At 58.9% G+C, this 27,979-nt stretch overlaps 2 protein-coding genes across 7 annotated transcripts; one reads left to right on the forward strand and one right to left on the reverse strand.

Moving 5' to 3' along the window:
• Positions 1-1,140: 1,140 nt before the first annotated feature.
• On the reverse strand, positions 1,141-20,616 carry NACC1 (nucleus accumbens associated 1). Of its 4 annotated transcripts, none has more exons than XM_034996495.1 (8): positions 20,529-20,616; positions 19,658-19,750; positions 5,845-6,798; positions 5,548-5,721; positions 4,841-4,946; positions 4,639-4,736; positions 3,836-4,091; positions 1,141-1,329 (listed from the first exon to the last, which is right to left on the reverse strand). In XM_034996495.1, exons 3-8 carry the CDS (start codon positions 6,788-6,790, stop codon positions 1,233-1,235), a joined length of 1,677 nt encoding a protein of 558 aa, XP_034852386.1. In that variant the 5' UTR covers positions 6,791-6,798; positions 19,658-19,750; positions 20,529-20,616; the 3' UTR covers positions 1,141-1,232. The 4 variants fall into 4 exon arrangements, with proteins under 4 accessions (XP_034852386.1, XP_034852385.1, XP_034852387.1 ...); XM_034996494.1 differs by having other exon boundaries at positions 5,845-6,894; XM_034996496.1 differs by lacking the exons at positions 19,658-19,750; positions 20,529-20,616 and adding an exon at positions 19,271-19,444.
• A 77-nt stretch (positions 20,617-20,693) lies between these two features.
• Positions 20,694-27,588, forward strand: TRMT1 (tRNA methyltransferase 1). Of its 3 annotated transcripts, none has more exons than XM_034996491.1 (17): positions 20,694-20,780; positions 21,000-21,284; positions 21,372-21,427; positions 21,679-21,821; positions 21,987-22,174; positions 23,508-23,623; positions 23,707-23,819; positions 24,575-24,723; positions 24,908-24,994; positions 25,076-25,145; positions 25,229-25,363; positions 25,458-25,543; positions 25,873-25,981; positions 26,068-26,144; positions 26,887-27,006; positions 27,096-27,222; positions 27,414-27,588. In XM_034996491.1, exons 2-17 carry the CDS (start codon positions 21,025-21,027, stop codon positions 27,537-27,539), a joined length of 1,962 nt encoding a protein of 653 aa, XP_034852382.1. In that variant the 5' UTR covers positions 20,694-20,780; positions 21,000-21,024; the 3' UTR covers positions 27,540-27,588. The 3 variants fall into 3 exon arrangements, with proteins under 3 accessions (XP_034852382.1, XP_034852383.1, XP_034852380.1); XM_034996492.1 differs by having other exon boundaries at positions 21,081-21,284; XM_034996489.1 differs by lacking the exon at positions 20,694-20,780 and having other exon boundaries at positions 20,868-21,284.
• Positions 27,589-27,979: the final 391 nt, after the last annotated feature.

A 27,979-nucleotide genomic window follows, 5' to 3' on the forward strand; every position in this document is an offset into this window, starting at 1 on the left:
CGCCTGAGCTTTTTATACTTAGTTCCAAGTCTTCGTGGGGTTAGAAGACGAGAATTCTGGAATCAGATGGTGTTTGCACTTACCTGGGGCTGCCTACTCGTTCAGACAGACGAGACTTCCTGTTACCCGAGGTGACTGGTCTTTCTGTTGATGGTGCCGGCTCTCAAAACCCTACTTTCTGGCAACTGAGGCTGGGGCTGGTTTTCTTGAAGTGCACCTGGGCCTCCCTGGGAACTGAAATCCCCCTTGATCATCTCCCCATGATTCTGGATGTTCCCCCAATCAGGGAGTGGACGGGCCTGACCTGGGCAAGGGATGAAGCCTCCTTTCCCACCTCAAGGCAAATAGTTTCTGACTTAATGGGACCCCTAACATCCGTGAACAACCTTCCCCCGTTACTAGAAACATTTCTGAATCAGGGGGACCCTTGGGCCCATCTGTGTCTTTTCCATCTGACTCGAGAGAACATTTTGTCCTTCCCTATCCTCAGGACCTACAGCTCTCCAAGGCATTTTAAAGAAAGGACACCGGCTGAATTTAACTTGCCATCTCAACTCCTGTGTTCCTTCTGATGCAGGAGTGTGTGGGCGCACTGACTCAGATGCAGTGAGGGTGTGGGTGTGTTCAGGATGTGGATCTGGGGCTGGGTGTGTCAAACAGCCACAGAAGGGGAGTGAGCCAGTCAGTTGGTCATGCAGCCAATTCAGTGGAGGCCCTTCTTGGGGGCAATCCTGTGGGACCCTGACACAGGACCTAGGACCCACGCATGGGCAGAACAGCCCCGGGGCGCTGTGTCTGTACACACCAGTGTAGCCAGAAGGGTGCTGCAAGGAGAAGCTACGTTTTTTAAGGAGGCTCCATACCCGACGTGGGACTTGAACTCATGACCCCAAGATCAAGAGTTGCACGCTCTACCGACTGAGCCAGCCAGCCAGGTGCCCCGTTCTAGGGGGAAGCTACTGGCAGCTTGGGTTTGAGCCTGTTTCCCCATCTGAAAGGGGGACACTGCCCCTCCCCTCTCACACTGATGTTCTGGGATGTGATGTCTGGAATGGCTGTTCCCGAGCACACTGAGCCTTCGTGTGCAGCAACTGTCCCTTCCTGGGACCCGCGCCCCCAGAGAGCAGAATGCAGCAGGGCTGTTACAAAGGCGTTTAGTTTATTCTCCTCATCAGTGTCACTGATATTCTCATGGTTCACATTTCCCAGTGCGGCTCCTCTCCTTACAGTAGTTAATGTGCAATCTCACTTACGGGCCCGGGGAGTGGGGGGTCGGCCCAGGGCGGGGAGGGCGTTGGCACTTCACACGGACAGGGCGGGCGGTCTGTCCTGCGTGAAAGAGGCGGGTGAGTGGGCGGCCAGGGGAGGTGGAGGGGGGGGCCCACAGTCTTTTTTTTTTTTTTTTGCGTTGGTTGGTGATTCTCCATTCGTGCTCCTCCCTGGGCTGCCCGGGGTGGGGGGACCATGCAGCTCAGAGCAGGGCAGGGGAGGGGAGGGAGAGAAGGAAAAGCAGCAGGCCGCCCAAGAGGGGGGGAGGGCGGGGTGGGAGGGGCGCAGGGGTGGCTCCTGGGGTAAGGCACAACCCTGTCTTTGGCTCTCCTGGTGAGGAGTTTCCTCCCCTGCACCCCTGCCCGGCCCCTCCCCTCCCCTCCCCCCACCAAACACACAGTCCCGGGAGCCAGGGGCACCTCCTGGGGTCCCTGAAATGAGAGGGCTCTGCCACCCAACCCAGTGCTGCAGGGGCTTGGAGGAGGGACAGGGGCAAGCCCCACCGGAGGACAAGGCAGGGAGGGGCTGGGCAGGGGCCTGTCCAGGACAAAGGGGTGGGGAGGGAGAAGACCCCAGTCCGAGAGAGCTGGCCCCTGCTAAGGCCTGGAAGGAGGGGAGCGCCTAGGGACTCCTTCCCTGTGGGCTCTGGCTGGAGCCCTGGCCGGCCCCTCGGCCTTGGCCGGCCCGGCAGCTTGCCAAGTGACCAGGATATTGTGCTTTGGGATCGATGCTGGGGTAGGATGTCAAGGCCAGGACAAGGGCGTGGGGGAGGTGCGACTAAGGTGCTTGTGCTTTAGCTGGGGCGTCGACTCCCCCCATACACTGGGCCAGCTGAGGGCTAAGGTGCAGGGGCCAGGCCAAGAAAGCAGAGTGCCAGGACCCTGGCCAGACCAGACACACCCCCCCACACCCCCACAATGAGATGTCAGGAGGGACCCCGTCACAGACCGGTGGGGGCTGCTGGGCGGTGGGGGAGGCCTCCAAGTCAGATTCCAAAGGTCCCAGTCAGGGCTGGCCAACCCCCGCCCCACCTCTGGCAATCCCCCTGCCTCTGGAAGAGGCCGCTGGGAGCAATGGGAGCAATGGGCCGGTCAGATCGGGGAGGAGACGAGAGGCAGTGGGGACGGGGCTAGAGAGAAAAAGGTGAAAATTGTGAAGAAAGGACACCCAGTGTGGAGGGGACAGGGAGTAAAAAAAAAAAAAAAAAAGAACCCTCCAGAGTTCACATGTAAAACTCAAAAAAACAAAACCCCTCGCGCTGGGCGAGGATCTAAAGAGAGGAATGGTTAGAGAAAATTCTGCAAACTGCTAACAATGGAAGCAGGCCCTGCCTCGTCCCCAGAAGCTGGGTTCAGCCAATGGGCCAAGGCCAGGGCCACCCTTCAAATGGAGCCCTGCTGTAGAGCAGCGGAGCAAGGGGGGGACCTGGTCAGACCCACAGGAGGCCAAGCAGAGGCCCGGCCAAGTCCCCACCCCAGAAATGCGCACCCACACTCCACACACACGCACACATTCAGCCCGCCCCCAGCCCCCACCCCGTCCTGCCTGTCACGTCCCCGGGGACCGAAGGGGACATCAGACACAGTCCCGTTGGTTTGAAAAATAAAAGGAATCTTATACTTCAATATTTCATTAGCTAAAAAAATGCTTTAAAAAGTATGTACAGGAGGCAGGGCGGGGGGTGGTGGTGGGGGGGGGAAGGGCAACAGCCCCCCAGCCTGCTCCCCTGACTTCCAGCCCTGGCCCTACTGCCTCTCATATCTTCATTTGTTTAAAAGCACAACTTCTACACACACACGCGCGCACTCACACGCACACACTTCTGTGAGCCCAGGAAACCTCTCGTTCTATTCACCGAGACCCTCGGTCTGCCCCCAAGAGCCCCCGACTCGGGACCTGCCCCTCTCAGGCCCCAGGAGACAGATGGGGGCAACAGAGGTGGGCACGGGGTGGGGGAGAGAGAAGGGCACTGGGCCCGCCACCGCCCACCACCTTAGGTCAATGGTGGAGTTCCTCTGAGCCTCGGTTCCCTCAGCTGTGAAATGGGCAGTCCCCTCAGCCTCGCCTACCCCAGCCCCCAGGCGCAGGGACAGACGAGGGAGACAGGAAGGCGCTTTTGGAAACATGGAAGCACTGGGAGGTGGTGGCAGGAGGGGTCCTGAGAACCCTGGGGCCCCTGCAAGTCCCAAGGGGGTGCAGCAAGGGGCCCAGGGCCTGGGGAGGGGGCCTTCCTGAGCCCCCCAGGCCGGCCCCTCCCCACACCCGGCCTGGTGAGTGGGGAGACCACAGCTGGGGGTTAGGGGAGGGGGAGTGGAGGCCCCCCGACGGTGCCCGAGCGCACAAGAGAGGCAGCGCAGAGCCCGCACCAGCTGCTGCCCTCTCCTAGCCGCTCAGATGGGGGTCGGAGAGTGGGATGGGGAGGCAGAGGGGCTGGGAGCATGCAGCACCCCCCGCGGGTCCTGGGGAGGGACAGACAGTAGCTCGTGACCAAGATGGTGGGCGGGTGTGACGGGGGGGAAGGGAGGGGAGTGTGACGGCCCCGCGGGGAGGGCCCGGTGGTAGTTACTGGAGGGCCTCGGCCGAGGGGCCGGCCTCGCCGTCGTGGCTGGCCGTCTCGAAGCTGTGCTCCACGCCCATCATGTCCGGCTCTATCTTGCCCGTGTCGCTGATGAAGGTGGTGTAGGCGTCGCCCTCGGCCATGAGCACCTTGAGCTTGGGGATCCAGCTCTTCCGCACAACGCGGCGGGCATTGGTGCACATGTCAGCTGCGATGGCGTTCATCTCACTCTCCTTGAAGTTGGGAGCGAAGTTCTGGCAGTAGTCTGTGAGGGCAGAGTCGATGGCTCAGGCACAGCGTGGCCCTGGCCTCTCACCTTGACGACAGACACTCGGCCACACTGCTCCTTGATCCCCAAACACACGCACACACACATGCACGCGCACGACACCCGAACCCCCCTCAGAGGTGATGGAATGGAGGACTCGCAAGCCAGGACGCTAAACCACATCAGTTGGCCCCATGCCTGACCGAGCTCAGCCACGCATGGGGCTTGAGAGGGTGGCCTAGTGCTCTTGAAAAACCTGGGTCATTTGCCAGAATTTAGAAATGGGAAGATGCCACGTGAAAACCCAGACCTCCCTCCCGACAAATGGCTGGGGCCTGGCTGCTTCATCGCTCCCATGACTCCCAAAGGACCACCCCCCCCAACCAGGAAGAAATCTCTAACCCATCCCAGCCCTCTTCCCGACAAGTCCAGACTGAGCCTCAGAATCCTTCTTAACACTAACCCCCCCCACCTATCAGCGAAGAGGGCCATCTGCCTGGCCCAGACCCCGCCCCAGCCTGACTCCAGAAGGCCAGACACTCACACTTGACAGCGTGCAGGACGCGACTGTCCAGCGGTTTGCGGCTGGGGTTGTTGGAGGAAGAGCGGATGCCAGTGCCACAGCTGTTAGCCAGAGTGTTCCTGAGGTGGGGGGCACAAGGGAGGGGAGTCAGGCCCCCTGCGGCGGGGGGGCCGGGGGCAGCCCCCCTCCCCTCCCCTCCATCCGGGCTCTGTGACGGCCTCACCGGTCAAAGAAGGAGGCCAGGAGGCGCCGCAGCAGGACCTTGTGCCGCGTGCCCGCGCTGACGTGGCAGTTCATGAGCTGCGCCCTCGTGATGTACACGTTGGTGCCTGGAGTGGGGAGCAGGAGGGTGGCCGGGGGCCCCAGACTGCCACGTTCCCCACTTGGCCAGGCCCTGGCCTGGGCCCGGCCAAGACGCTCCCTGACAACTCGCCCCAGCATGGCCTCGTCAGCGATCAGGAAAGGACAGCTGGTGGTGCCACTGTCCACGGGGCACCTACAACATGCTGAGCCCTGCTTGTGCATGTGTGGCTTTTGCCCACACAACCACCTGGGCATCAAAAAGAACAGGCAGTGGAAGCTCACACCAAGGCACCCTGACACCAAGAGCCGAGATCCTTAACTGCTCTGTTAGTCAACCCTCCAACCACCCTATGAAGCCGTTCATCTCCCCGTGTGGCCAATGATGCCAGCCAACGCTCATACCAGCCTCTGGGGTGGAAACCTGGAGGCCAGTCTCTGGCACGAATCAGTGCCGGGGGGGGGGGGGTCAGCTGCCCTAGGACACAGCCAGTGGGTGGCAGCAGGGGTGGGGTTGGACCCCAAGTCTCTGACTCCTAACCACCACCCCACAAGCCACTGGCTCGGAGGGCACAGAGGCCCAACATGGGAGGAAGCGGGGAATCTGGGCAGGAAGTGATGCTGGCCCACCTGTCACCAGCTCCAGCTTCTCGGAGGGGTCACCCTCATCGTAGAGCTTGGGGTGGCAGCGGTTGCCAATCTGGTTGATGAGCTCAGCTGGGAGAGACGCCAGGTCTTGCCGTACCCGGATGCGATTCCGGGACTCGGGGGCCACCTGCTCGGGGAGGGCCTCCACCTTCTCGGCTTCGTGGGGGGTGGGCAGAGAGCAGCATGTGTCGGGGACGGGACGGGGGCGGGCTGCCGGGGAAAGGGGGGGTGGGAAGCAGGGGCCGGGCTGGGGAGGGGTGGGCAGGGCGGGCACCTCACCTGTCTGGCCAACATTCATCATGCTGTACATGGTGTACATGTTGCAGATCTGCCGGTACTGCTCGTCTGTGCCCTCCTCGCCTGCGTCCTCCTCCTCGTCCTCCTCGTTGTGGTAGGAGCCAGGGCTGTCGCTGGTGTAGGCGCTCGAGGTGCCCGGGCTGGTCCGCTCTGACGTGCTGGGCCCGCTCACCATGCCCCCGGCCGCCGCCGCCCCCCCGGCCGGCTGCCCAGTGCCGGCCCCCGCCGCCGCCGCCGCCACAGCCCCCCCGGCCGGCTGCGCCGCCGCCACCACCGGGGCCTGCTGGGGCGGCCGGTTGGCAGCCAGGTCCGGTGTGGAGAACTTGGCCATCTTGCGGCTGCCATTGCCACCACCGCTGCTGCCGCTGTCCCACAGCCGCTTGGCCACCGGCGTGCACTGCACGGAGTCCGACTCCTGCTGCTCCGTCTTGACCCGGGACACGAGGGGCAGCGGGGTGCCACAGGCCGGCCAGCTGGACGTCTGCGCCACTGGGCTCTGGGGCTCGGACGACGGGGCCTCCTCGGCGTGCAGGCCCTGCGAGTCGCAGCTGGGGGAGCTCACCTTGAGGAAGAACTCGGTGCCCTTCTCCATGATCTCCTGGATCTGCAGGAAGCCGGCCGTGTACATGAGCAGGAACTGGTCGCCCACGTTCATGCTCAGCCGGCCCGTGTAGCAGAAGCTGAGGATCCGCTGGAAGGACTGGGGCTGCACGGCGGCCGGCAGCTCCACCACCGCGCTCCGGCTGCTGTTGAACAGGTCCCGGAAGTAGGAGCTGCTGGCCGCCAGCACGGCCCGGTGGGCTTTAAAGGCGTGGCCCTTGACGACCACGGACACGTCACAGTACAGGCCCTGCAGCCGCTGCTCGTTCAGACACTCCAGGATGCTGTTGCCGAAGTTCGGGATCTCCATCTGCAGGGTCTGGGCCATGGCGGCAGCTGCACGGGGGAGGGGGACGGGCGGGACGGGCGAGACAGACAGAGACACAGGGTCAGGCAGCAGACTCGGCGCGCCCCTCTCACGACCCTCACCTGCTGCGGGGAGACACGTGGGGGCAGACATCCACAGGGTGAGAATCGCCCGGTGCCACCCACACCCTCGGTCCCGGCACGGACTGGCCTCTAGGACAGACTGTCAAATCAGTCATGTCAGCTCCAGGCCCGGGTGGCCGCCGGCTGTCCCTTGCAGACAAGGGGCGGGCAAAAGCATACTTACACATGTGTGTCTGAACACGAAATGAGTTAACACAGTGTGAACTCCACGAGCGTTAACCATCACGAGCACGACACGCACGGTTAGGTAACTCTGAAGGGCACTGGCACCGGAACACCAAAGGGGCAGGGGCATCAGAGTCTTCACACTGTGTCCGCAGCACTGAGCCCATGACCCCCGATCACTGCTGGTTGAATGACTGAATGACCACTCAAGAAACCCTGAGGCTGCACGGGAACATCACTAGTCGGCAGGGATAATGCAAATGCACACCACAACGAAACACCACTTCATACCAGCTAGGCTGGCGAGAATAAAAAAGACAGACAACAAGTGTTGGCAAGGAGGAGATCGGAATCCTCCTACACTGCGGGTGGGAATGTAAAATGGTGCGGTTGCTATGGAAAACAGTCTGGCAGTTCCTCAAACGATTAAACATGGAACTACCACATGACCCAGCAATTCCATTCCTCAGAATTATACCCAAGAAAAATGAACACCTATATCCACAGAAACACCTGTACGTGAATGTATATGGCACCATTTGCGATCGCCAGAAAGAGGGGAACAACCCAAACGTCCGTCAACTGATGAATGGCTAAAATAAAATGAAATACGGTCCAGCCATATAATGGAATATTATTCAGCCATATAAAGGAATGAAGCACTGATACATACTATTCTATGGGTGAACCTTGAAAACAATATGCTAAATGCAAGAAGGCGGACAAAAAAACTGTGTATTGTATGATCCCATTTATGTAACATGTCTAAAATGGGCAAATCCGGAGCCAAAACAAGCAGACTAGTGGTTGCCAGGGGCTAGGTGGGGTGTGGGGTGGCAAGCAGAAGGATGCGGGGGTTTCTTCTGGCCATAACGTAAAATGGTCTAAAATTGTAGTCATACGCACCCAACTCTGAATATACCTAGTTTATCTTCGAACACCAGGGGTTTGAACTGTGTGGCTCCACTTATACGCAGAATTTTTCAATAGTTCAGGACTGTAAATGTATTCTCTCTTCCTTATGATTTTTTTTTTTTTTAGTAATCTCTACACCCAAGGTGGGGTTCAGACTCACGACCCCAAGATCAAGAGTCCCATCTACTGACTGAGCCAGCCAGCAAATCTTAGGATTTTCTTAGTAACTTTTTTCTCTAGCTTATTTTATTGTACTTAACACATACAATATACAAAACACGTGTTGACTGTTTAGGTTATCAGTAAGGCTTCTGGTCACCTGTAGGCTGTTAAGTTTTGGGGGAGTCAAAAGTCGTATGTGGACCTTTGACTTCGTACGTGCACTGGTGGGGGTGTTAGTGCCCCTAACCCACTCGTCATTCAAGGTTCAACTGTACTAAAAACTGTTCAATTGTACACTTTAAATGGACTCCATGGTATGTGCATCTCAATAAAGCCGAGGAAGGAAGAAAAAAAGAATCCATATTTGCCATAAACACTCTTTTGATCCTGGTGATCATACTGCTTATTTACAAAAATAAATAGTATGTTCCATGCTCAGCAGAGTCCACTTGGGATTCTCTCTCCCTTTTCCTCTGCCCCCCGCCCCCCCGCCAAATACGTAAGAATAATCTTTAAAAAAAAAAAAAAAAAAAGGAACTGTCTGTGACCCTGCGCAGGGAGCCCAGGCACCTCTCAAATGTGAATTTCTGCAGCACAGCCTATTCCATCAGTGCACATTCCAGCACATTCCAATCCAGAACTGGGCATGTCCAATATTCCGAGAGCACTCATAAAAGGACTCTGAAGGACAGTGTGGCTTTACGAGTATACCCATAGTAAAAGTGAGTCCCTGCAATTCTATTAAAATATAGAAGGCGGTGGTCCTGAATGGGCAGTGTGGGTTTGAGAAGAGTCGGGCTGGTAAGGAGAAAGGAGGAAAAAGCAGGTGTGCAAAGGCCCTGGGGCAGGTACCAACTAGAGCCCCCAGCTGTTTCCCCTCATTCCCAGATTAGCTTTCATGCATCTTTCACATCTTTCATTGACTAGTGAGTCCATTCTGAGCTGCCTCCATGGGTTGAGCGCTGGGACACAGGGGCCCTATCTGGTACCACCGGGCTCACAGAAGGCTGTACAGACGAAGAGAAGCAGCCATGCACTCATGGACAAGTGCGTGCTGGCTCCAGAACCAACTCGCTCCTGAGAGCAGGAACTCAAATCTCTTCTTCTCCATTAGGAAACAAATGTTGGTAAGACCAACCCAATCGTGCAAATTCAGTCTGTCCTCACTAAGCTGCTACATGTGGTGGAACCCTGAGACACCAGCAGGCCCCGCCCCTCCCAGCAACCATGCTTCCAAAGCGCTGACAGATGACCTGCAGGAAGTTCTTTGAACCCTCTTAGCAAACCTATGGGGCCGATTTCATACTCCCAGTTCTCAGATGGGAAAGCCGAGGCCATGGGGAAGCTAAGAACTGTCCCAAGGTCATTGGTGAGTAAGTAGTAGGGACAAGATTCAAACCAGGTCTGTGCGGGCACTGAAACTTGTGATTTCCCTTGGCTATGCCCTTTGCCTCCTTGTCATCATCAAAATCACGGTCACTGCCAGGAAAAACAATTTAGGGTCATCAGGGGGCGAGGCGGAGACAAGGACCCTCCCATCAGAAGGAGCACACTCCTTCCAGGGCCTCAAACTCAGTGCCAGATGGGCTAGAAGCTGACCCTCTGTTTAGAAACAGGAGAAACTGAGGCACTGAGTGCAGGCAAAGGACAGAACCCAGAGCCTGCTCCAGGGGCCTCACAGCCCCAACCCAACTCCCAAGGCTGCCAAAATGAAGCCGCTCCAGGTACTGGGGCCCAAGTGACCAGAGTCAAGGGGGTCAAGGGAGAGGCTAGCTCCCAGTCCCTGAAAGAGAGCTCTGGACCCCCAGCTTGGAAGGCTCACACCGTAAGGGGGAGGACTGACACAGGAGAGGCCTGTGGTGGAGTCAAAGCACCTCCCAACCCCAGACCTGGTTTCAGATGCCAGCCCCTCACCTCTGTGCCTTGGTTTCTTCATCTGTAAAATGGGGACTCATTCATCCAACCCACCCTGATAAACCGCACGGCTCAGGAGACACAGCTCTAAAGAAGACTGGCTGTCTCCACACGCAGTCGTCTGGTGGGGAGACACAGGGAGTGATACAACTGGGGTGTCACTGAGGGGCTGACTCTGGGAGTAAAGGCAAAGACACGGGGACACAGAGCACTGTCTGGGGCAGGAAGAAGTGAAGTGCAGTCTGGAGACCCCCAGGAAGCCAGTGCTGGCTCGAGGGGAGTGCAGGGGCAACAGGGCTGCTGGGAAGGGTGTGGGACAGGGGGTGCCTGGCCTGGTGAGGACAAATGTTTCTGGGAGCAGGGGGAAGCCTGGCGCAAGGGAGGCGCAGGCCCAGACCACCGGAGAGCTCCCAGCAGCAGCGTGGAGAACGGAAACAGGTGAGACACGGAGGGCTGGGCCAGTGGTGGGGGCAGGCGGCAGGGACAGGGACAGAGAGGACAGTCAGACTCACGAGTGAGCGGCTGCAAAGAGGGAGCACCAAGGCAAGACTAAACGACTCCAGTTTGGGACGCAGCAGCTGGTGGGGGCTGTGCTGCACCCAGGGGCTGCAGAGGGCATTCTGAGGGGTGCTCCCAGCCATGTTCAGCATGCCAGGTGCTGCTGCAGGCGCTCTCCTCCGGGTCCCCTCCACGGGGCAGCGCTACGACTGCCCCACTTGATAAGCGGGGACTGAAGGGCAGCCCTGCTCCTTCCCCGGCAGCTGGGCTTCAGGGCCTGACCCCTCACTGGGAATCAGCACAGGCTGACCGATCAGGGCAAGCTCAGCAACAGGTGTGTGGAGGTCCCTGCGGTAACAGGAGGGAACACGCACAGGGAGGGGCCCCCGAAGGTACGAGCCACCCGACTTTCAGGCTGGGGTTTCCCCAGCCTTGTGAACCCCAGCCTCAGAGCCCAGCACCTAGGGCTTTGAAGCCTTTGACTAACCATTTGGGAGGGGGAGGGAGACAATTGGTACAAATGGCTCAAGCGATCAGTGCCTAGGGATCTCCCCTCCCCGCCCAGCGCAGGTCTTGAGTTGCAGAAACCCTTCATGGCCTTGTTGCCCCTGCAAGGACAGGGGAAAGCAAGGCCTTGGCTGGTTTTAGAAGCAGTAACAGGCCACCCTCAGGTTCCCCTCCCTCCTCTCATCCCTGGGCAACTACCCCAATCCAGTCCTCTGGACTCAGAAGGAACAGCTATCCTGGCTCTGTGTGAAGCCCCTTCCGACACCAGCCCTGGGCGGGCGGGGTGGGGGGTAGGGTGGGGAGGACCACGGAGCCATAATGGGCTCCCAGAAAAAAACAAGTCTAACTAAGTACCTGGTACCTGGCCTTGGTCACCTGCTGCCTAGGAAGAGATGTGATGGAGCCAAGAGTTGGGGGTCTCTACACCATCCAACAATTCTGTCCCCACCAAGCACACTGCATGGCTCTCCCACCCAGCCAGGCCTTTGCCCAAGCTGTGCACCCTGCCTGTAGTCCCCTTTTCCTCCCACTGCCTACATCCTCCTCTCCTACGCTCCACCACCCCCTGGCTCTGAGAATTCTCCAGACTAGAGATCCCCCCTTCTGCACACTCTCTCCACCACCCATCCACCGCGCCCTTATGCTTACCTCTGAGAACACTAAATCCCATTTGACTATAGACTCCGTTAGGGCACAAAACCATTTGAATCCTCTCTCCTCAGAACTTGGCATAATAGCCTGTCCATCCTCTGGGGTCTTCAGAACCCCCCAAGGGAAGGGGCAGCCCCCAGCCCTAAAGAGGGCCGAGGGGACCCTCCTAGCATCGCTAGTGTCCTGGCCACAAATGTGAGCAGGTCTCCCAGTGAGATGCAAGGGCCCAGCACACGGTTTCCATGACCTCCCAAGTCACTCAATAAATATTTGCGAAGCACCTGACTGGGGCATGAAGTGCCTGGGAGCCTGGGGCAGGCCAGGACTGAGACAAGGCCTGCCTCCAAGGGCTCATGGTCCAATGGGGAACGTGGCCATACATCCAGAGGCACACAGATTAACGTGCTGCATACCTGGGCCTCTGATCTTGCCCAGAAGAGGTGACATTAGAGCGATATGGCGGGGGGGGGGGGTGTCTAATGAAGCAGTAGTGAGATGGGAGCGTAGCCCTCAATGTCTGGGGAAGTCGTGCAGAGCCCTGGGGGAGGAGCAGGCATGGTCTTTCCAGAAACTAAAGGTAAATAAAGGCTGATGCTGCGCTCCATCCTTGGTCAACCTCTCTCCTCCTGGGGATTGAACCCAGACTCAGGGCTCTGCTCTGGACCAAACTGTGCCCCTCACCCCAATGCGTATGTTGAAATCCTAACCCCCAACGGGTCTGTATTTGGAGATACAGTCTTTAGGAGGTAATTAAGATTAAACAAGGATATAGAAGTGGGGCCCTGATCTGCTAGGACTGGTGTCCTTAGAGGTTTCTCTCTCTAAGCACGCGCACCAAGGCCCAGTGGGCACACCTGATCGCAGACCTCCAGCCCCCAGAACCGTAAGCACTGTCTGTTGCTTTAGCCACCCGGTCTACAGCGTTTTATCACGGCAGGCTGACTCAAGACAGGCTGGAAGTACCATCCACTCACCTCCAACTCCCCCATGGAGCCCCTGGCCTGGACTTCCTGTGGGTGCCGGGCCTGCAGATGTCCCAGATACCAACTCAACGTGCCGACAACCCAACTCCGCCCCAGTCCGCTGGCCGTAGCTGTTGCCAGCTCCAGCCCTCCTCGCTCAGGACAAGACCCTCAGATTCGACCCCAAACTCTTTCAAAACCAGTTTTCACCCCCGGCTCTCGGACTTCCTAGCATGTGGTCTCGGAGATGGCCACAGCTCCTCATATCCTCCCAGTCGTAACCTGGCTCGAACTTCCCAAGACAGAACCTCTCCCAACACCGACTCTATGCTTCTCCGGCTTGATTTCTCCTCCCTGGCCCTTCCTGCCGTCTAGCTAACTAGATGTGTCTTGGGCTTTGTGTCACCTCCACCAGGGCACGGTGCCTGCCTCTCTGGTTCATATCACGGTGTCCGCGGTCTCTAGATCAGATCAGCACACGATGGGTGCTCAATAGTTGTTTGTGGAATGAAGAATTATTGCCATTACTTCCAACCTCACTCCCTGTTTTGTTCCATGTTAGCGTGACTCCAACAGTGTGACTCAGAAAAAGTCTCTAAGCTGGGCCCGGAGTGCCATCCACGCCACAGGGGCAGTCCCCAGGGCCAGTGCGGAGGGGGCTGCGCAGACAGGTGCCCTCCTCTGGCAGCCGCACCAGGTGGGCGGCCCGCAGTCAGGGTCCCGCTCTGGGCTCAGTGTAACAGAGGTTTGGATTCCCGCCAACTGCTCACACTACCGGCCGATCATGCCCGGGTGGGAGTGGAAACTGCCAGTGGTCTGGAGAGGGAGCCCCAAATTCCCCAGGCAGCAGAAGCTAGGGGTACAGACCTGTGACACCACCACGGGCTTTCTTTCCCGCTGACCTTCCAGGGAAGCAGCGAGCTGCCCAGGGACACATAAGCCAATTAAGGGAAACCACCAACTCCAAGTAGAAGAACCAAAAGCCCTTGGAAAGCCCCACAATCCTTCATGCAGCTCAGCGTGCAGTCAGAGTAAAGGGGGGTGGGTGGGTGGGAGGACCCCCCCCCCCCCGGCTGCTCGAGGAGTCTTCCTGGCCCAGAGCCATTCGGACCCTCTGTAGGAGCTGAATTGGAAGACAGCTTAGGCAAACACTTGCTAGCGAAGAACAAAGTGTTATCTGACTGTACAGATCCCTACTGTCTGCATCTTTTTTTTTTTTTTAACTTTTTATTTATTTATTTATTTATTTTTGTAATCTCTACAACCAACGTTGAAGCTGGAACTCATGACCCCAAGGTTAAGAGTCCCAAGATTAAGAGTCGCATGCTCTTCAGCCAGGCGCCCCCCTACTGTGGGCATTTTTAAAGTACGTGCACATTTAATTCATTTTCCTTTTCCCCAAAAAGCTGCCATTAAATCCACGGTGGGTGACAGGGTTTGTGACAGGGTGATAGCTGGCAATTAGCATTCACATCGCCCCTGCGGTGCAGGGTACCTGGTAAGGGCTCGGATTATACCTCTTGCTAGTTTCTGAGGCAGAAATGACTCTTCCCGCCATTTTCTGGGTGAGGAGAGCAAGGCCCAGGAACTCACCGAGGCTGTGTTTGGCTCCTGTCCCAGAACCCAGAGGTAACAACAGCTGAAGCTTCCTGACCATGGCTGGCCCCTGCCAAGCTCATGCTTTACATGGTCCCATCGCTCCCCAAGGCACGTAGCTACTGTGGCCAGACCCATTTTGTGGACGGGAAAACTGGGGCTCAGAGAGGCCAGAGCCAAGAAGGGAAGCCAAGACAGGCCAAGGCCAGAGCTGGGGCTCTTTACCCTCACTGCATGTGTCCTCTCCAGAAATGGGGTCTTGGGTGCCCTCTGAGGGCCAGACGGGGTGCTGCTCCTTCTGCTCCCCTGGGGGAGGCCTTCTCCTCTGCCCAGCCTCCCCTAGCCACTTTCCACCCTTCCTCCCCTCCCTGCCATCTCTGAGGATGAGCAGTCTAGCCCAATGCTTCTCCCTCTCTCCTCCCACTCCCTCCTTGCAGCCCTGGGGAATCTGGCCTGGGTCTGCAGCAGCTCCCCCACCCCCCACTGGCCCACCTTTCTGAGTTAACACCCTAATCCCTGGGGCCTTCAGACTTGAAGGACCTGGTGGCAGTAGCCATGCTAAGGGTGGTGAAGGGAGCGGCAAGCATGAAGGCCCCGAGGGGACACCGGTGCAGCTGATGAAGGAGGCTGGTAGGGCCGCAGGGCACATGGCTACTGGGATGGGGCTTGTTGACAGGTGCTGGGAGACCATGCGGGGCCTCAGCAGGGCCTGAGAATCTGAATCCTATTATCCTGCCCGAAGCTCAAAGCCTCCTGCTTAGAACTGTGCTTCTCTTCCTCTACGCTGCCAGAAAACATGCACCCAGAGCAGTACTCGCCCCGACATCAGTCTTCCCAGCTACAGAATGGGCTGGATGGTGGCAGCTGCCGCACAAGGCTGTCTCAAGGGTTAAACCAGCAAGCCACACGGTAGATTGGTGCTTACCCTGCGACTGGTACCCAGTAACGCCAGCTGTGATTATTAGTTGTGTCCCCTTCTGTTCGTCCCAAGCCCCTTGCAGGGCTGTAAAGTCTCAGACAGCAGCGGAGACATCCTACACCACTCGCCAGCTCCCAGAACCTCATGCCATTTCGTGATCAATCGGGCAGTACTTCCTGAGTGCTCCCCACCGCCTTCCCAGTATCTTCACACATCCCAGACGCCAACCGCTGCGTCCTGCATGGTAACAACACAGCGAGGATCCCCTGACCTTGGCCCTGCAGCCACTGGGGCCAGATCATTCTTTGGGGAGGAGAACTGCCCTGTACCTTTTTTATGATGTTGAGCAGCATCCCTGGCCTCTACACCCACCAGAGGCCAGGACCAGCCCCGGCTGTGACAACTCAAAATGTCTCCAGACATTCCCCAAGCATCCCTTGAGAGGAGGCAGAATCATCCCTGAGTGAGAACCACTGCTGCACAGGTGTGCCTGCTGGTCCCCACTTATCAGAGGAGGAACTGAGAGATGCCCAGTCACACACGAGGCCCGGCATCTCAGGGCCGAGCAGGGTGGTGCTAATGGTGGAAGCAGACTGTCCACTACACCATGTGGTTTGCTCACCTTTGCCCAACCCCTGCTTGATTCAGAAAACAGAGTTGCTGTCCTCACAGAGGGCTCTTGGATCTCTAAGAATGCTGAGACCTTGACCGAAGGAGGCGGCACAGGAGAGATGGGATGATGACCACAACCAGACACTGGGCCCAACCTGTAACCGCCACCAGACCGGTCCCACTTCCCAACCTCTGCAGCTCGAAGGGCTCTCCAGGGGGAGACGGAGGGATGGCATTCTCAGCCAAGGGGACCCAGGAGCAGAGGCAGGGAGACGGGCCTGCACGCTCCTGCTAGGCACAATAAGCACCAAGGGCCTGGGGAAGGGGGAAAGGGTGATGAGGAGCCGGAAGGACCCAAGAGAGGAAGCACAGGCTGTTCAAGCACCGCCAGCTTGTCTTCAAGCCCGGGAAGGAGGCTCATCGTCACCTCAAACACAGGCTCCCTTCCCATCACTGGCTCTGGCACTGACCCTGATGAACTCTGAGTCAGACCTGGCTGGACCAACCGCCAACGGATCCTCCAAGACAGACAGAAACTCAGCCGTCCTCACAGCCTGGCTCACTGGGGCTCCCCACTGCCTGGCCTGGGCCCCAGACTTTAAAAGGCCTGGATGCAGGCCAAGGCGTCTGGACTTTCAGCTGGGGGCAGTGGGGAGATCCAGAAGACCCTGAGACTGGGCGCTTTCCTGCAAATGGCACTAAGGGTCTCCCATCTTCACACTAGGGTCACCCCTCACTCCTTCCCTCATGAGGACAAGATATTTAGAGTACTTAGCAGGAGGCTGGCACATGCTCAATAAAGGCTTTCAATGTGTTGTCCCGTCTGCCCAGAACATTCGCTCCTCCCTGCCCCAGCTTCCCCCACCAGGCTGATTTCTTCTTATTCAGGGCTCAGCTCTCCCACAAGCCTTCCCTGACCACCCAATTTGAAATTCTCCATCCCCTCTCCTCACCAGGATCTGTTATTCAGAGCTGCTCCCCTGGCCCCAGCAGGCAGTCGACACCCTAGGGAAACAAAACTGTCCCACAGGTCCCTTTACTTGTTGTACTTGCTATTTTGGCCTTCTTTGGCACCCCAGGTCTGTGTGCCCCTACGTCCTGACAAAAAAGCAGCTTGTGAGTGCCTTCTCCTCTAGCTCCAGGCGCAGCTAGGAGCTGCTGCCCTCCTCTGCCATCCACTCACCCCAGCCAGCACCCACCAGCCTCTGGCCCTATTCCAGCCATGTGACCAGAGGTAGCCATCCTTGTCCTCAGTACCCAGCCTTGAGCCCCAGTCTGTGCCACAGAAGCCAGCCTCGGCCCGACCAGGCAGGGGAAAAGCATCTTTAAGTGGGGCTGCGGCCCAGTCCCCCCCGCCGCCCTTCCCAGAGCCAGAAGGCCAGCCAGGGAGAGGAGGAGAGCATGGCCCAGGTGGGATCAGTTCTAGGAGCTACAGGGAGACTGGGGGAGGGCAGGGAATGAGGATGACAACCCATCATTAAACCCAGGCCTGGGAGATACTTCACCCAGCACTCTGTGGCTCTTGCCTCAGGGGCTGAAGATCCCAAGTCAATGTTCCCAGGACACAATGGTAACAATTAGCCCAGAGAGAAGGAAGGAAAGCTGTGGTGGTCTGACCCGGGACCCAAAAGGGGAAAAGACAAACCAGGCAAGCAAAGCAAGATGCAGCTCTGGAGCCAGGCCCCATCCTCCTAACTGCCCCCCCTTGCCAGCCTATAGTTCCGTGACCCCTGACCTCTTGGCTCCCAGAAGGGGTGTGTGTGAAATGAGGTGTGACCAAGCCTCTGAGAAAAAAGCTTCCACTATTCCAGCCCTCTGGGACACACCAGAAAAACTGTCCACGAAGGTACGGACCTATCCCTTGGAATGGGCAAGAGAAAAGGCCTGGGCACAGAACTCCCACCAGGCAATCCAGAACAGTGCGAGCTCCTCCAGTCATGCCCCTCAAAAGCCAGCCTGGGAGACTGTGGGTTTGAGCTGAGCGCCAGTCAATCCCAGTCTGCCACTGTCTAGTTGTGTGACCTGGGACAAGCCACCTGGAGCCTCAGCTTTCTCCTACCATGGAGAAGGCCTAAGTTGACCCGGTGGTGGTGAGCCATCAATGAGCTCATCCCAGGGCCTGACCCAGGAAGAGCACCCCACAGGCAGAGCCCTGGGGCCAGTAGCCCCAAAGGCCTGGACCAGGGTGTAAATACTGGTTTTGATCTCCTCAGTGGCCTGCCTTCTCCCCATCAGGAGTCTGAGACACAATGAACAGAGCTTTATAGGCTCACCTCCCCGTTCTTCACCTCTGGGAAGCTGGTGCCTGGGAGGCCACGGTATAAGATGGTGGCTGTGAGGTCCCATCCCTTAGGTTTGAGCCCCAAGGCTCTGCTCACAAAAAGGGGAGAAAGAATCTAGTATCCCAAGATACTCAGGTAAGGGCCGTTGGGCTGCCTCTCTGCAAATGCATATGCCTGAACTAGGTGTTCTAGACTTTCTCAAGCTGCCCACACAAACACCCACCGGGTGCGCCAGCACCTTGGAAAAGCCAGCAGAGGCTCGTCCACAAGGTAGATCGGAGACCCAGAGCCCGACTGGGATGAGGAAAAGAGGAAAGACCCCAGATCTGGCCCAGAGCTAACACCTGGTGGGGGAAGAGGTGGCATGTGCCTTTTGATCACACTAGTTTCTCGGGACGCCCCGTTTCGCAGCCACTAGCCTAGCGCAAAGGCGCTGCTTTCCCCCTCTCCCAAAGCTCCTACAGTAGTTCCTCAACCTACCTGATGGCCCCCGTATCTGGCCTTCCCCCCCAAACATCTCTCCAAGCCCTAACCTCATATGACCCCTGCAAACATCTCTGGGATCTCCTATCAGCCCCCACCCGAACTAACTCCGCCCACACCCACCCTGCCCCACTTCCTGAGCTTCTCCTCAGCCGCCCCCAGGCTTGTAACCTGACCCACCCACCTCCTCCGGCGCCCGGACACTACCTGCGAGTCGGCCCCTCCCCGCCCCCCCTCCGGGCCCTTTCCCTCCGGCCGCGCCGCTCTCCCCTCCTCCCCCACTCGGCCGACCCAAAGCCCGACTCCTCCTCCCCCTCCCCCCCGGCCTCCCCGGGCGCCTCCTCACTTTTCCTCCTCCGGCCCTCCAACTTCCCGGGCCTCCGGCACCTGCCCCGGCCCAGCCTCGCGCCTCCCAATCGCCGAGAGCGAGGTGGGGGGAAAGTCTGGGCCCAATCCCACCACCCCCAAACCCCACGGCCCGGCCCGGGACTGGACGCTCAAGGCCGCTAGTGAGGGCCGGGCCTCTCCGCACTCGCCGGTCCGGGCACGGTGCAGGTTGCGGACCCGGCTCCTTTTCTGTCGGAGGAGCCCCCACCCGGCCCTCCCCGCTCAGCCCTCAACCGGCCCTCGGATGCCCTCGGGCCGCCCCGGCGAGACGAGGCCGGAACCGGGCCTGGGGCGGGCCGCCTCACCTGCGCCGTGGCCGCGCTCCGGGGGCTCCCGGCGGGCTCCGCAGCGGCGGCTGGAGCCGGGCCTGGGCCCGGGGCGCGCCCCCCCTGCGCCGGGGCCTCGGCCTCCGCCTCCGCGGCCTCCGCGGCCTCCGCCTCAGCAGCAGCGGCAGCCGCGGCGGCCATTCATTGTGGGCCAGGCCGCCCCAGCCGAGCGCCGAGCGAGCGCAAGCCGCGCCGCCGCCGCAACCCGGCCGGGGAGGAGCGGCCGCGGCCCCGCCCCCGCACCGCCCCAGGCCCCGCCCCCGAGGCGAGGCCAGCTGAGTGCCGAGAGCGTCCCTTCCTCCCATCTCCGTTTTCTGCTTTCATCTCCCGTTTTCTGCCTTCGCTCCTTTGGGTCCCCGCCAGTACCTTGGGTCTGCTGGAGAGTTCGACTCCCGACCCTGACACTTCCTACTTTCTCGACCTTGGACAAGTCTCTCTGCCTTTCGGAACATTCGTTTCCTGTAAAACGAAAACAACAATGAATTCTATTTATTGTGCCAGGCACTGTTTTAGGCTCTTCATGGGAATTATCTCGTTTAAACTTCACAGTAACATTTTTAAGTCGAAATCGTAACACACTTGTACACACTTTATAGAAAGGCACACACAGCTGAAAAAACCTGCTCAAGATCACCAGCAAGTAAGTGGTGGCAGGTGGCAGGAATCAAACCCAGGCTCAAGAATCGACAATAAAAGTTAACGATTTTGTGTTTATGCCAAGCCAGATTCCGTTCTAGGCATTTAACCTGCACTAACTCGTTTAAAACTCACCACAACCCAGGAACGAACGTTAAAAAGTTCTGTCCATTTTGCAAATGAGCAAACTTAAGCATAGAGAGGGATAAGAACAAGTTGTGAAGCGAGCTGGGACTGGAACACAGGCAGTGCAGCCCATTACGCTCTCCTCCGGTCCTACACCAGTTAGAACCTATCGAGAGCTTATTACTTGAAGAGGGACTGCTTTGCACAATTTCCAGGCATTCTGTAGTTCAATCTTTGCTCTATATTGGAAACTAGCATTCTTATTTAGCAGATAAGGAAAGTGAAGCCCAGAGAGTTTAAGTAACTTGCCAAGACCATGTGGTAGGATTGGGATTCAAACTCAGTAAATCTGACTTCAGAGCCTTAATTGTTCCTGCAGAGTGGCCTGAAATAGTGTGCTTACAGCACTCAATACACAGAAGCCGATCAGTAGGTGTTGAATTTCTCCGCTTACCGCCCCCTTTCTGAGCCTCACCTTCCTCATCCGTGAAATGGGGCGAGTGACGCGTCCCCTCCCGGGGGAGCCGACGTGATTAAGGTTATCCACACTACTTTCCGAGCTTTCCGCCGTGCATTTTGATCCCGGCCACCCACTGTAGGTAGCATCACTGATTGGCTAAAATCGATCACGTGACCTGCCCTCCCACTGTGCCAACATGGCGACGCCCAGGTGTAATCCGGGAAACGTGCACCCAGACTAATTCGGTCTTCGGCGCCTCGAGCGAGGGTGAGAAAGGCGTGGGCGACGCGGGGAAGGATACAGGCCAGGGTCCGGCCCGCTCGAGGGCTTCTGGCTTCTCAGGGGCCGGTCTTTCCGAAGATGGGGTGTGGTGTCACCTTACTGAGGCCGCAGGGTCTTCTTAATCTTGACCGATGTATAGGCCACCGGGCCCGGAACACAGCTCTCTGAGGCTCTTCCTATGCCCTCCCCCGCCCCCCGAACCAGGTTTGGCGGGCAGAGGCTCCCGCGGATGTCCCGTGCGAGAATCGGTCTGTGGCTGAGGCTGACTCTCCGCTCCGCCTGCAGTCCCTATAGAGCCAGGTGTATGGAGGGGCAGCCGCCAGGGCTACCGAATCCGGCCGAAATGGAGAACGGCACCGCGCCCCGCGAAGAAGAGCCCGCGTCCGAGGCTCAGGAGACGACGGTCACCGAGGGGGCCGCCAAGATAGCCTTCCCCAGCTCCAACGAAGTCTTCTACAACCCAGTGCAGGAGTTCAACCGGGACCTGACGTGAGCAGGGGGCTGGGGTCAGCTTAGCAGAGGGCAGTGGAACTGCAGGGATGAGGGGGGTGTGAGCTAACCCTCAGTCTCCCGCAGATGTGCCGTGATCACTGAGTTTGCTCGCGTTCAGCTGGCGGCCAAAGGAATCCAGAGTGAGTCGAGGTCCAGTCTCCCGGTGGGCGGGGGTCACTCCGAGCTCTCTCCCTGCCCCGCCCCCTTTCCCTTAATGTCTTGAAAGGCTCCAGCCACACAGCAGGCCCTGGGCTTATTTCTAACTTCAGGCTTTCCCCAGGGGCTTCGAGGAAGATTTTCTTCCCCGAATCTTCTGTATCCTGAGAAATAGGGGGAGGTCTCTCAGAGGGAGCTTTAATACCCGCTGACTTGTGCTTCTGGGTGGCTCCAGTCAAGGTGCCAGGTGAGAAGGATGTGCAAAAGGTGGTCGTGGACTTATCAGAGCAAGAGGAGGAAAAGGCTGAACTGAAAGAGGGTGCAAACCTGGCCCCAGGAGACCAACCTCGAACAGCTGCCGTGGGGGAGATCTGCGAGGTGGGGCCTGAACATAGGAGGCGCAGCCCGGGAGTCCTCCAGTAATGGAGGAAGGAAGGCTCCTGAGGCGGGAGAGCTATAGGAAGTGGGTGGTGGGGGCTCCTTGGGGCCCAGCAGAGGATGGAGGGATCCATGTGAGTGGGGGTCCCTGATTACTCCCAACAGGAAGGCCTTCGAGTGCTGGAGGGTCTGGCAGCCTCGGGCCTCCGTTCCATTCGCTTTGCCCGAGAGGTGCCTGGGCTGCATTCTGTGGTTGCCAACGATGCCTCTGCCCGAGCCGTGGATCTCATGTGCCGCAACGTGCAGCTCAACGGTGTGGCCCACCTGGTGCATCCCAGGCAGGCAGACGCCCGGTAGGTTTGGGGCAGCAGAGCCCGATGGCTGGAAGGTGCAGGCTAGAGCAAGGCTGCCTGGCCTCAAATCCCAAGTCTGTCATAGTCTTTCTCTGTGACCTTGGGAGAGTGCCTTAGTCTCTCTAAGCCCCGGTTTCCTTGTCTGTAAAATGAGGATATTAGTATTACAGGAGTTGTAATACTAATGCTGTGTTGATTAAATGAGAGATGATGCTCGTATAGCCAGAAACGTTTACCACCCGTGGTTTCCATTTTAGACTTAACTTCGCAACCTCTGGTACTTTTATTCATTCAAATGAACCAGCGCATATCTAGCGTCCACAATGTGCCAGGCATCAGTAAACAAAACAGACAAAATCCCTGACCTTGGGGCATTCACATTCTAATGCAGGGGCCCTGCAGACAACCTGCAGGTGTCCGGTTTTTTAGGGCCCACCAGCTAAGAATGATTTTGCATTTTTAAAGGGTTAAAAAGGGTACCATTTGTGGCCCACAAAGCCTGAAATATTTACTATCGGATCCTTTACAGAAAACAAAAAGTCTTTGCTATGGAAAGTATTTGCTTTCCTGATTGTATTAAAAGCTGATAGGAGGGGCGCCTGGGTGGCTCAGTCAGTTAATCGGTTGCCTTCAGCTCAGAGCATGATCCCAGGGTTTTGGGATCAGCCCTGCCTCAGGATCCCTGCTTAGCAGGGAGTTTGCTTCTCCCTTTCCCTCTGCCCTGCTTGTGCTCTCTCTATCTCTCTCGCTTTCCCTCTCTCTCAGCTAAATAAATAAAATCTTAGGAAAAGAAACCTGATAGGAAACAAAGACCATAACAAATAATGAGACAAATGAGTAAACTATATAGTAAGGTAGAGGTGAAACGTGCTGGGGCCGGGGGGTGGGGATCGAGGGACGGAGTGGGGGCTGGAGGAAGGTGGTGGGTGGGTTGCAGTTTTAAAGAACACGGTCAGGGCAGGCTATACCGAGAAGGGAGCGTTTGCATTTCCTCGCGTACAGAGGGAACAATCATCATTCCCAATCCATAGATTTGTCTGGAAGATTATTTGATTAACTGAGTTAATATAGCTGGAAACTGCTTGAAACTGTTGTCCGGCACATGTATGCTACGCGTCTCCGGGCTGTTACTGTTGCCATTGTTAGACGTGAGTACACCGAGGTCCAAGGAGGAAGAGCCACGCAGTTAGCAAACGGCCAAGCCAAGATCTGAACCTAGGCAGCTGGCCCCCAAATCCAGGCCAGAATGGTCACATGGAACGAGAGGACACGCGGAGGGGACAGAGCAGGTCCCTGGGGCAGGGGGCTGAGGACCTGGCCTTCTCGCTCCCAGGATGCTGATGTACCAGCACCAGAAGGCATCGGAGCGGTTTGACGTCATCGACCTGGACCCGTACGGTAGCCCTGCCCCCTTCTTGGACGCAGCCGTGCAGGCTGTGAGCGAAGGAGGTGAGGCCGCGCTGCCCCAGGGGGGTGCAGAGCCGGGCTCGCGGTTGGTGCGGGGAGGGTCCTCACCTTGCGGGCCCTCGCAGGGCTGCTGTGCGTGACGTGCACGGACATGGCAGTGCTGGCCGGCAACAGCGGGGAGACGTGCTACAGCAAGTACGGGGCCATGGCCCTCAAGAGCCGCGCCTGCCACGAGATGGTGAGGGCGCTCCCCAGCCTCCCCCGCCCCGCCCTGCACACCCGCTTAGCTTCCTCCAGGCATCCAGGGCCAGCTCCGTCCCAAGATGTGCAGGACAAGCATGTCCATAACCAGCACAGTCCTAAGAGCCTGGGCTGCCAATTCTGGTCGTCTGGGGGGCAGTGGTTTTGTCCAGGGTAGGAGCCAGTATCGTCTGTTTTAACAAGTTTTCAAAATTGTTTTTAAAGGCAGTTTTCAGGTCTGGGTTTGGCTTTGGGCTCACATCTTAGCTTTGCTGGCGTCTTTGGACAATTGCTCTCATCTTTCCGGGCCTTGGTTTTTGCATCTGTGCAATGAGCATGATGGTGATGGGTTGCCATGGGGATTCGAGAAGGCAGGGGCTGGCTGCGTCCGTGGGCTGGAAAGGATGCTGCCTCGTCTTTGTTCCTTAAGGGCCCTGTCATCAGGTCAGTCTGGGAAGCCGGAACACAGGTCTTTGGCGCACAGAATGGGGCACACTGTCGATGCTAACCGAAACACGTTCAGTCTGGGGGGCCCGTGCTCTCCTTAATTGTGCGGTACCCCCAGCAGGGCCATAAAGAGACACAGACTGTCCCGATTTCGTAGGTGAGGGAACTGAGGCATTCACTTGGCAAGGGTCACGCAGCCAGGGCACTTGGGGCTGGGCTTGGAGCCCAGGGAGCTGTGAGCCTCTGGGGTAGGGGGAGGCCACGGTGGAGGCGTGGCCGATGGCCGATGCCCCGTTCCCACCCCAGGCCCTGAGGATCGTCCTGCACAGCTTAGACCTCCGAGCCAACTGCTACCAGCGCTTTGTGGTACCCCTGCTCAGTGTCAGCGCTGACTTCTATGTGCGCGTTTTTGTTCGTGTCTTCACGGGCCAGGCCAAGGTCAAAGCCTCAGCCAGGTTAGTCTGGGGCAAGGAAGGGTGATGCATGGAAGGAGGCAACAGGGCCTTTTGGTGTGTGTGTCGGGGGGGGGATGATCCCGCCCCGGGGAAGTGGGGGTCCTGATGGGGGTGAAGTTAGCCTGAGGGAGGAGTTGGGGTGTGATCATGCTGGGAACTTAGGGCCACCCCTGCTCCCCCACAGCAAGCAGGCGCTGGTATTCCAGTGTGTGGGCTGTGGGACCTTCCACCTTCAGCGCCTTGGCAAAGCATCGGGAGCCTCTGGTGGCCGGTGAGCAAGGGGGAGCCGGGGAGGAAGGTGAAGAGGGGGCGTCCCAGGGTCACTGCCCCCCAACCACCTCTCTCTCTGCAGGGTCAAGTTCTCTGCAGCCTGTGGTCCCCCCGTCGCCCCCGAGTGTGAACACTGTGGGCAGCGACACCAGGTGAGGCCGGGCAGGGGAAACAAGGGGGGCACTGGGGTTGTGGCTGTCTTGACCCCTCCCATCTGGCCGCTGTGTATCTGTAGCTTGGCGGTCCCCTGTGGGCAGAGCCCCTCCATGACCTGGACTTCGTGGGTCGTGTCCTAGAGGCTGTGAGCACCAACCCTGGCCGCTTCCACACCTCAGAGCGGATCCGAGGGGTCCTGAGCGTCATCACTGAGGTGGGGGCCGGGCCATGACGGGGATGGGGGGGGCCCGCCTGTGCCCAGCCATCCTTCCTCCATCCACCTTACATCCACCGTGTCCCCGTCGCAGGAGCTCCCGGACGTGCCTCTCTACTACACGCTGGACCAGCTGAGCCGCACCATCCGCTGCAGCACGCCCAGTCTCCTGCAGCTGCGGTGAGGGTCCCGCAGGGACCTGACCTCTGGGCGCCCTTGGGCAGGTGCAGCCCTCTCAGGCCAGAGTCTCCTGTGAAACAGAGACGCGATGTGCCCATGTGCAGGCGCTGAGAACACGGCGCGGAGGCCGTGCGCCCCGGCGGGGGAGACAGTCGGGCCGGTCTTGCTCTTCCGATTGCTGGCATTACACAGGCCATGAAGCCCCCACGAGCCGTTCAGCTGCACCCGTCCAACCAGGGGGGCTCACACCCACACAGGGCGGCACTGGCTTTGGGGTCCAGCCCCGCACCCCCACCCCCCTGCCGACCGTGGCCCCCCTCGGTCCCCAGGTCGGCCCTCCTCCATGCTGGCTTCCGGGTCTCGCTCTCCCATGCCTGTAAGAACGCCGTGAAGACGGATGCCCCCTCTTCGGCCCTCTGGGACATCATGCGCTGCTGGGTGAGCACTGGCCTGGCCGGCCGGGGGTACAAGCACAGGACACGGTCGGGCCCAGCAGCCCCTGACCGTTGAGCTTTGCCTCCCAGGGAAAGGAGTGTCCGGTGAGGCGGGAGCGCCTGTCGGAGACCAGCCCGGCCTTTCGTATTCTCGGTGTGGAGCCCAGGTATGGCACCGACGGGGCTGCCCACGGGCCGGGGAAGCTCATGTGTGTGCAGGCAACACGAGTTCCCCCCGACACAGACCCGTGCTCGTTCAAGTGAGAGCCACAGTCTTCCCCCTTGCCCTCCTCCCCCACCCCCAGCCGCCAGGGTAACACCTGTGAGCACCTGAGTCCGATCCCTCTGTGACTCCCACCTCACTCGCTACAATCCCAAGTTGGACCTGCAGGCTCTGCACCATCTGCCTGTGATCTCCCTGTCATCCTTTGCACCCCTCTCCCCACCTCAGTCCCTCCGGGCTGGGCCTCCTCACTCCCAACTCCCCAGGCGCAGCGCCCCCCTTACCGCCTTTGTGACCGCTGTTCTTTCTGCCTGGAGTGCCTGTCCCCAGGTCCCCCGATGGCTCTTCCCTCACCTCCTTCAGGTGTCTGATAACTCCGTCCTGCCCTGCACCCCTTGCCCCGTCTCCCCGTTCCCTTTATCCTGCTCCGTTTTTCTCAAAACTCACCCGTGCCCGAACACAATGTGATTTTGCTGATTTCTGATTTGTCCCGCTGTCCCATGCACTAGGACCTTGGCTTTACTGGTGGCAGGTTTTAGGCACACAGTAGGCACTTGATAAAATGTTTAGTAAGTGGATGAGAGTCTGGAGTCTTCCCGAAGCGCGTGGAGCCGCACTGAGGTTGGCGGGCGGTCTATGCACTCCCGAGGGCATCTGTCCCTCAGCCCCTCCTCCCACTTCCCCAGGCTGCAGGCCGACTTCACCATCCGGGAAGATGCCAACCCCAGCTCCCGCCAGCGAGGACTCAAGCGCTTCCAGGCCAATCCCGAGGCCAACTGGGGCCCGCGGCCCCGCGCCCGGCCAGGGTGAGGGGAGCAGGGTGGCGGCGGGGCGTGTCCAGGGTAGGGGGGCACAAAGGCCACATGGGGTCCCAGCTACTCTTCTCCCTGCACAGGGGCAAGGCAGCAGGCAAGGCTATGGAGAGAAGCAGGCTGCACCAGAACAAGAGAAAGGAGCCTGCTGAGGACCCAGTCCAGCGGGCTGCCCGGCTCAAGACATTTCCCTGTAAAAGATTCAAGGAGGTGGGGCACCCCACCTCCCCCCGCGGGGCCCGGGGATCCCCCTCCCAGCAACAGGACAAGACCCAGGGGCAGGCGGGGCTGGGAGACCTGGGGCAGGCATGGTATGGGGGTGAGCTCCCCATTCAGGAAAAGGACCCAGCAGAGGCTGCTGAGCTCTGGGCCGGGGTTCACACCCCCCATCCTCCCACCAGGGCACCTGTCAACGCGGGGAGCAGTGTTGCTACGCCCACAGCTCCCCAGCACCCGAGGACCGTCCAGACACTCCTTACCAGAACCCGCCTGGGCCTGGCGTGGCCTCTGGTCCAGGAGTAGACTGAGCCAATAAAGACATGTCATCCTTTCGACTGTCGTTTGTCCGAATGAGAAGGCCGCCTGTGGTCTGTCTGTCCATCTGCCTTGGGGGGCCCTACCTGGAGTTTCTTCCTCTGTCCTTCTCTTTTAACCCCCCCCCCCCGGGGGAGCTCTGGCACTCCGGGGTTTGTTCGTCCCTGCCTAACTGAAGTGCTGTCCGTGTTTCTGTCTGGGGTGTTCTGTCCGTGTGGGGGAGTGGGAACGGACCACCTGCCGCTCGAGGCGCCCGACCCCCCCCACCCGCCGTTGCTGGTGCCCGCAGTTCCCGAGGCGGCCACGGGGCGGCAGCCGTGTGCTCGTGCCCGTGGGACCTTTACCGCCCGCCCCCCCCCCACGCCCCCCTGTCGGCCAGCACGCGGACGCAGGCCGGCTCGCCAGTCACCCAGCTCCTGCCCTGCCTCGCGTC

The sequence above is a fragment of the Mirounga leonina genome, unplaced genomic scaffold (assembly GCF_011800145.1).
Source record: "Mirounga leonina isolate KUSES-001 unplaced genomic scaffold, KU_Mleo_1.0 Mir_94, whole genome shotgun sequence".
Lineage (NCBI taxonomy): Eukaryota > Metazoa > Chordata > Mammalia > Carnivora > Phocidae > Mirounga > Mirounga leonina.

Bases quoted from the DNA above. Each gene is read 5' to 3' on its own strand.
- TRMT1 (XM_034996489.1), top strand. From the start codon at position 20,974: ATGCCCTCCCCCGCCCCCCGAACCAGGTTTGGCGGGCAGAGGCTCCCG. The intron at 24,724-24,907 runs GTTAGTCTGGGG...GCTCCCCCACAG, and splicing joins AAGGTCAAAGCCTCAGCCAG to CAAGCAGGCGCTGGTATTCC. The intron at 24,995-25,075 runs GTGAGCAAGGGG...CTCTCTCTGCAG, and splicing joins TCGGGAGCCTCTGGTGGCCG to GGTCAAGTTCTCTGCAGCCT.
- NACC1 (XM_034996495.1), bottom strand. From the start codon at position 6,790: ATGGCCCAGACCCTGCAGATGGAGATCCCGAACTTCGGCAACAGCATC. The intron at 4,947-5,547 runs GTGGGCCAGCAT...TCCCCACTCCAG, and splicing joins GAAGCTGGAGCTGGTGACAG to GCACCAACGTGTACATCACG. The intron at 4,092-4,638 runs GTGAGTGTCTGG...CTGCCCTCACAG, and splicing joins CGTCCTGCACGCTGTCAAGT to ACTACTGCCAGAACTTCGCT.